Below are 8,578 nucleotides of genomic sequence, written 5' to 3'. Positions count from 1 at the left end.
TAATAAAAAATTATATATGTATCAAATCTTTTATCAGCCTTTAGATTAGGTCAGATTTAATAATAAGCCAGTTTAGTACTTAAAGTAAAGTCTACAATAGACTACAGGCCATATTCAGGCCAGTTAAATATATTACAAATCTAGTCTGTTAAAGATGAAGGCTAACCTAACCTATTAAAGGTGAAGTCTGACTTGATATAACTTATTTTTACCCCTATTTGCCACTGAGATAGCCTCAATCTATGTCTTTGGCAACAGTGGCAGATTATCCAATTTTATTGTGTTGGTCCTATTCATTAAGGGTTACTTTGCTCTTTTTTTATTATTTTAGTCTGTAAGGTTGCGTTTGTTTCTGAGAATAAGACAGGATAAGACACTAAGAATATGATAGGACAAGATACTGAAAAAAAAATCAATTTATTCTCATTTTTTTCATTTAAAAAATTTGAGATGAAAAATATAATAATAAAAAATATAATTATGAAAAATTAATAAGAATAATAAAAGAAAAAATAAAAAAATAAGTTGTATCCCTTGTTAGTGTCAGGATGGATACAAAATATACTAATTTAGTGTCATTGGATACATTGTCTTTGTCTATATCTTTTCTGCCAAATACAATTCTGTGTATCTGTCTCAATGTCCTGTCTCTGTAAATAAATACAGCCTAAAATTTAGCAGTTATGTCTTCAACTTATGCTCTAAATTTATATTATGTTAATATGAGTTTGTTATTTGTTTATTTTTTTTTTAAATCTTTTCAATTTTTATTTATGTTTTTGACAAAATCAATGGATATAAGCTAGATAATTTGCTTTTTGATAATAGGGAGAATATGAAAGTTATGGACTTTGGTTTAGTGAAATAGTAAGTTACTTTGTGAGTATATGCTTGAATTGATTTAGGTGAGGGGAAATAATGGAGGTTACGATAAAGGGTTGAGTTATTAAGGTTGATTTTGGTAAGGCTTCTATAGTTTAGGATTGATTCTCGGTTCTTGTTGAAGAGTTGAGATAAAGATGATAAAAAAGATATTTTAAAAATTTTATAAAATTTTTAACGAAATTAACTTTAAATTTAATGATGGGATATTTTTGTCAAAAGATATTGTATGAATATAATATTAGTTTAAATTTTTTGTGATTAGTTTTGTCAATATTCAAATTTTTTATGATTAGAAATTATTATTTATTTTTTATTATATCTATTTATTTTTATTCTTTAATTATCTTTAATATATTACACATTGTTTGTTTGTTTATTTGTTTATTTATTTTGCTTTTTTTTTCTTTTTAATTTTTTTAACAAGTTTCGTATCAAATTGAGAATCACTTAGGCTTAGTTTGGTAAAGCTTTTTGGAGAGGTGTTTGTGCTTTTAAAAGGCACAAACACCTCATTTTGTGTTTGGTAAATTAAAAAGTCCAAGTGCTTGTGCTTGCAGCTTTTAAAAGTTAGGGGTGCTTTTGAAAGCACTTAACAAGGAGCTTTTCAAAGTTGGCTTGTGCTTTTTAAAATTTAAAGTCTAATATAACCTCATATGTTAACTAATTTTCAAATTTAATACTTGCATTTATGTCTATTATAGTATTTTTAAATTTTAAAAGCTATTTTACCAAACGTAATTGTTGTTGCTTGTGTTTATTGAAAGCTATTTTTAATTTGATTTACCAAACATAAATGCTACAACTTTTATAAAGCCATCTTTTAAAAGTTAGTTTTTATAAGCTACTTTTGAAAAGTAAAAGCTTTACCAAACTAAGCCTAAGTAAAATAACCTGAAGCAGATTGGCCAATGAGTTATAGCTCAAATGGCATAGTCTTTTCATACTCAATTAAGAGATTGCGGATTCGAGTCTCCTATCTTTGATAAAAAAAAAAAAAAAACTGGAGCAGATTGATAAATTGATTACAAATCAAGTTTATTGAGAATTATAAAACTTGACTTAGTACTGATTCCATTATTCTACTCTTGGAAAAGAATATACGTCCTTTTTGTGTTGGCACTTTGGAAAACTAGCTACTTTCTTCGGTCATAGCCTTAAGAAGTAAATAAGAATCAATATATACATCTGAGAGTAACATATATACGGTAATACTTTTACTGAATTAATTAATGGCATTAAGCAGATGAATTCAAACAACAAACAAAAAGGTCCAATTCATTAGTTACCTAACTCATCCCGTAAGTGAGGATCCTCATCCAGTGATTATAGAACTAGTGTGCTCCTGTTTGTTCGAATTAAAAGCTGTTGCTATCAAATTGAATCGTAGACGCCGTGTATTGTGATCGATCTGTGCATGTATTTCTTTCGTTTGGTTCTGAAATTGATATAAACATCTGGATGGTTGCGATTAAGATTTTAAGAACAGGGATGCCACCTTTGTAAAAATGATGGTATAAATATAAATACATATGTATCGGGCACTGCCCATTGTTAAAATTAGGGGTGTTTAAAACCCGTTATGGACCGAAACGTATTTTGTTGGATTCGGGTTCAGCTTTTTTATTTAATTATTACAATAATATTTTATTTTCTTCTATCTAACTCAAAGTCATAAAAATAAATAGAAAAATACAATTGTTTACAAAAAATGAGCCATATTTAAAAGTCATATTTTTTTTTTGTTTAGGGACTTTTTTTTTAAGTGGTAAGTCAAAGTACGGATCTGTATTTGAAGAATCTTTCTTGTGCCTACAAAAAGTGTAAAGAAGAAAATTAATTATGTCCTTTTTTTTGGTGATTATAGATCAAACTATAAGTAAAAACGTTAAAATAAATCTAAATTTATTTCTGAATTTGTACCTAGAAAAAATCTTTAGCAATTCCTCATACATTTTCTTATCAATAAATTCTTGAGCCTTGAAGAACTACAAAATTTAGAAATCAATAAAATATACCATAGGCCAATACAAATTTCATTATATTTGAACGAAAAGTTAACAATAAAAAATATAAAACCTGCAAAATTGAAATTTCTTGTTTGAGGTTGGATTTCCTACACATGCACAACAAAAGAAGCCATTAAACCCTCTGTAGAGCATTCAAATCTATAAGTATCCGATATTACCTATATTTTGTGCGGTTTCTTAATCTAATGATAGGTACCTGCAATGTTGTTCTTTACTAACATCAGTTAGTTCCGCTCCTATGAGTTTGTTGCTGGAAAAAGAAAAATGTTTAATTTATTATCATTAGTTTAAAATTATTTTTTGTAACTTTATTCAATATGGGAAACATAATCTCCGTTACAATCTCAGAGTAACCTTTTAATATTTTAGGCATATACTTTTTTCCTTCATTTTTTATTAGTAAAAGAAGAACATAGAAGGGGATAGATAATAGGCATATCAATAACATTCTGATTACGATGATTGCGTTACCTTGTATGTTGTTGGAGCAGTATTTCCTTTTTTATCATCTTCCAGAATTGGGTCTTGTCTGTTTTAACCGTTCCTCCCCAACCAATAGAATAAATTTGAAGGGAATGAACTTATTAGATAACATATGATTATGATTACTAACATAGAAATAGAAGTATGTATATTGAATGCAATTTTGACAGTAATTAACTTAAAAAAATTACTTTATTGTCTATTGGTTTGATTGATGCAATTGCTTGCTCATCTTTCCATGCACTCCAGAGATTTTAGAATCCTTCTTCCTGTAATTGATATTTGTTAATATATTTCTAGTATATCTAGTATGTCTTAGTTAATGGTAATTAGTACGTACCTGTTGCGTAAAACAAATCTTCAAGGTCGTTGTTTTTATCTCTTGGCATATATTGATGAGCTCATTTGAAATCAAATTGTCTATTTAAAAAATATAAGTCGTTAGTCCTCAATAAATTGAAGTTTGTATACAAAGATATCTATATCAATAAAAAAGATTTAAAGATTAAAATTATATGTAGACTGAATTGTACCAAGAAGTAACTACACACACACTTACTAAGAACATAAATTACCTGTTGGGAAGGTAACAATATTTCTTTGAAAACTATATTTATGGTAAATTCTCCACTTGTTCCATCTATTTTTCCTTCTTTGACTAAAATTTTTGTAGTTGACTGAGAAATACTTCGAGACAGAGCAACATATAATTGGCCATGGCTAAATACATGTTTAGAAAGATAGATCCCTACTTTAGGAATGGTCTGTCCTTGTGATTTGTTTATTGTTATTGCAAAACTCAACCTTACAGGAAATTGCTTCCGGATAAGTATAAAAGGCAGTCCTGAATTTTCTGTTGTTTTGTGTTTTATCCGAGGCAAGAAAGCTCTTCTTTCACAGTGATGACCGGTTGAAATTTCTACGTCTAACATGTTTTGAAAAGTTCCACGACATAGTAACCTTGTACCATTGCATAAGCCGGCCTTAGGGTCTATGTTTCTCAATAACATCAAAGGTGCACCTCTTTTTACCTTCAACACATGAGGTGGCAACCCGCCTGTAGAAACTGAGTTAAGGTATTCTTGTTGATATAAATTATTAGCATCTCCTTCTACCTCATCAAATGAGACTAAATTTTGTTCTTCTCCTGGAAACTGGTTGATAATTATATCATTAAGCTGTTGCACATCATGATTTTTTGGCGTCAATATTGCCCTTTCTACCATGTAAGAAGTGTCCCACCCATGTGATTGTAAGTTTGGAAATATTTCTTCTATTAACTTGTGTAACGATGTTTCACCCTCCCATGGAATTGCCATATTTGCTTGTATCCGTACAAAGTCTTCATGTATGGTGGGCTCAATTCCATCACCAATGCGTATAAGATACTCAGCAAAAACATGATCATTAGAAGATCGCATATTTTGTCGCAAATGGAGAATTTTAGTGGAAGCCCATAAATGAGACTTAACTATAGAAGCTGAAATCATTTGTGACTTACTACCTTTCGGTACCACAGGCAGTATTTGGCAGAAATCTTCTCCCATCACCATCACTTTTCCTCCAAATGGCATATCGTTTGCTAATATATCTCTCAGAGTGTGGTCTAATGATTGCACCGATTCTTTATTTACCATAGGTGCTTCATCTCAGATGATTACCGTTGTTTGTCTAATCAGCTTTGCAAGATCTGATTGTTTGCTTATGTTGCAAATGGATGATGGTTCTGCATTAATTGGGATCTTAAACCTAGAATGAGCTGTTCGACTCCCAGGTAATAATGTTGTGGCTATTCCTGATGATGCAGTTACCAAGACAATATGACCCTTATTTCTCAATTCTGCAATTATAGCTCTGTAAAGAAATGTTTTGCCTGATCCTCCTGGCCCATCAACAAAGAACACTCCACTTTCTCTTCGATCAATTGTATTCATAATGCACTTGAAAGCTTTAGATTGGTCATTGTTCAATCTTGCTACGGAACACAGGTCTTCCTGAGGTACTTCGACAGACAGTTCTTCTTGGATAACTCTGGGTATTGAGTTGTCATTGTCATTTTCATGAGTTAGAGCTGGCAAATCGTATTGTGTAATCTATTTTTCGTGCTGAAGGAGTATATCATTTATATCCCTGAGTAGCCGATTTGTGAACACTAAGGCTGTTGTGGTGCTGGCTGACGGATAATCATCCACCATAAGATGGTTGCAAACACGCACGGATGGCAATCGTAAAACACATGGCAATCGTAAAACAGAAGCCTCAACCAAACACGCACGGATGCTACTGTCACTCTCTAACAATCCTCAGTGTTGAGCAGATTGCTTGAAGGACGAATATTGGACCCCATTCACTATTAGCAAGTCATCCCAACTGATTAGTCCTCTGACATTAGATAATAGAATACGCAAATAGAATTTTTCTCCTTCTGAAGGTGATACAGTATAAATTCGACCGATGGATCTTCTCTATGTCTTGCGCTGACGCCATTCCTTTTCCTTGTTGTGCCAAGTGTAATACTCTGGAATTTTCCTGTACAGAAGATGCCTAGATTGTTGGTCCTCCTCACGATTTAGGGCAAAGAACTCAGTGAGCATTGTTCTAGAGAAATAATCATCATTAAGTATTTCAGGAATGGTTTGGTGATCATAGAAGCTCACTTGATGTTGATTTGGCAAATGAATTTGTAACCTTTCCACTGATGGATACATTCGGTAAAGGTTAAATTTAAATATTCTCCAACATGCCTCTGGAGCAGCGATCCATCTTGCATCAACAAACTGTTGGACCTCGTCAACATTAGAACCGTTGTGAACTTCCATTGCAACTCGGTCTGGACCCTTGTAGCAATATTTGCAGAGATACTTTATACTCTTTATGCTACTACATATCTCAACATTAATATGACAATCATACTTTAGTAGTAGCCAAGGGTTGTACGGAACTACCCATCTATTGTCAACTGTGACATTTTGGTTAATCGGTACTGAAGTGTCGAATCGTCGCCTATATTGCGGATATGAGTCGTCACCTCTTCGTGTTTCTGCTGCGAACTCTTTTGGGTAGTTTCGTTTATATTGGCCATTTTTCATACAGGGCGAAGATTGATCAAGTATTCCGCAAGGACCATGAATCATATGTTTTAACACTGCATCATGTAGGTGTGGTTCTACTTCTTTAGATGGTATCTCTGCACGTACCAAACTATCATAATGCTCCGGATCAATTAACTTGTCATTGTTCTCTAAGATTAACAACATATGTACATGTGGCAACCCTCTTTTTTGAAACTCAGTGACATAAATATAGCTCTTCACCTTTTTCAAGACACCCTTAGTAATTACATCCTCTTTTAGCTGTTCAAATTTGGCTCGAAAAATTCTTGTTGTTAGATCTGGACGATATTGTGGAGTTTGAACTGGGTTGAGTTCTGAAGTTATTTCAGTCCAAGATGGATTGCATGTCATTGTGAGAAAAATATCTGGCTTACCCTCTTTAAGAACAATCGCAATTCCATCTTCATATCATTGGGTCATGTCGCGACGGCTACCAATGAACGACGATGGTAATATTGTTCTTTTTCTTCCAATATTTTCTGAAGACAAATATATAGAGAAATATTATTAGTTTTAATAATTATTTTGGGTAATTCTTAATGATTTACGAAGTAGAAATTAGATACAATATTTACCTGCATTGGTTTCTCCTGTGTGCAAAGCATCTTGTAAGCCTTTGTATAATTCAGCCCGTAATTTCTTCTGTCTAGTTCGAACCCATCTTAACTTTCCGGTTTTAATTTTCACATAGTTATCAAAAACATATTGTTGTAGTAGTCGCCCTGCTTGCAATACGGTGGAATGATCATCGGGGCGGATCTACAAATTTTTAAGAATTTGCAAAAAAGATTAGATACATTGAATAATTTTTTGGCAGAATTTTATTGAAGTCTATACTGCGTAGGAAATGGGAATTTGTACCTGGAGCATATAGCTATTATATGTTCGGCATGATACTTTGCCGCCACTTTGACTTCGGGTATTGATATCCCATCCATGAGTTCCAAATGGAAAAAGAAGAGGATATTGTAGTGGATCGTAATAGCCAACGAATTCCTGAATCCTTCGTAGGCTACCAGCATGAGTTTGCACCTTAATATCTCGCCCACGAATCATTGTTTCAACGTCATCACCAACAATTATAGCTGCTACCCGCGACGCAGTTGGAAGACTATATTGTGGCTGATTAGCAGGTCGCTCTCTAATGACCAAACAACACTCATGTACATCTGACCGTTGTGCAAGCTGGCGAAACACATGGAGAAAAGGATTATACCGGTGTAGCAATTGTTGTAACTTGAAAACTAATGTTTCATGTAGTTGTGTGTTCTCCAGCATCCTATTCTGCAACTCGTGGTCAGTATCATATATGTACAGTTGCAAAAACTGTGGCCGCATGTCCTGATTTGGATGAAATCCCCCTATATTGTGATATATTGAGCCTTGAGCACGAAATGTATATATACCACGACCTATTATAGCCAGTTGTTCGTCTATGTGCACACCACACGAAGTGAAGGAAAATACATGATTGTATCCACGAATATGTTTTCTAAAATGGTTTCCTTCTGCAGAGGGGTCCAAGAAGATTTCAAGCATTTACTCGGGGAAGAGAGACTTTTCCCCATTACAGTGTAACAGCCCAGACCACCCGCTAGCACGATATTGTCCGCTTTGGCACACAAGGCCTCACGGTTTTGCCTTTGACGATAGGGATGATAGCCGAAACCCCCCACACTCACTCGTCAAAACGCGTCATGCTAGGGAGAGATATCCACACCCTTATAAGGCATGCTTCGTTCCCCTCTCCAACCGATGTGGGCCTTACAATCCACCCCCCTAAGGGAGTCCAGCGCCCTCGCTGGCACATCGATCCGAGCTCTGGCTCTGATACCATAATGTAACACCCTAACTACCAAAGCTCACGCTTCCGGCTGTGCAACTCTGATAGCTCGGACATTACGATGACACTTATACTATTTAATACTAAAATATGAGCCTGTTTAAAACTTTAAACCGCAAAACCGCTCCCGAAAATTACTTTCGTTCGATAACGTACATCCATAGATACCATACAACTTACAAAAACTCATAAAGAGTACATCCATATATATATATATATATATATAT

General features: G+C 33.8%; 2 protein-coding genes and 1 pseudogene across 2 annotated transcripts in view; 1 reads left to right on the top strand and 2 right to left on the bottom strand.

Moving 5' to 3' along the window:
- The window catches only part of LOC107646615 (transcription repressor MYB5-like), a 28,424-nt gene extending 25,284 nt beyond the window's left edge, over window positions 1-3,140 (top strand). The window contains exon 3 of the mRNA XM_021105459.1: window positions 3,105-3,140. Within this exon, the coding sequence (XP_020961118.1) occupies window positions 3,105-3,140 (36 nt within the window). The remainder of the gene's footprint in view (window positions 1-3,104) is intronic.
- On the bottom strand, window positions 3,797-5,742 carry LOC107646371 (annotated as a pseudogene).
- Window positions 5,861-6,859, bottom strand: LOC107646372. The gene has a single exon (XM_016350559.1). It carries the CDS (start codon window positions 6,857-6,859, stop codon window positions 5,861-5,863), a length of 999 nt encoding a protein of 332 aa, XP_016206045.1.

The sequence above is a fragment of the Arachis ipaensis genome, chromosome B06 (genome assembly GCF_000816755.2).
Source record: "Arachis ipaensis cultivar K30076 chromosome B06, Araip1.1, whole genome shotgun sequence".
In the NCBI taxonomy this organism is placed as follows: Eukaryota; Viridiplantae; Streptophyta; class Magnoliopsida; order Fabales; family Fabaceae; genus Arachis; species Arachis ipaensis.
This window is presented reverse-complemented; position numbering and strand designations above follow the sequence as displayed.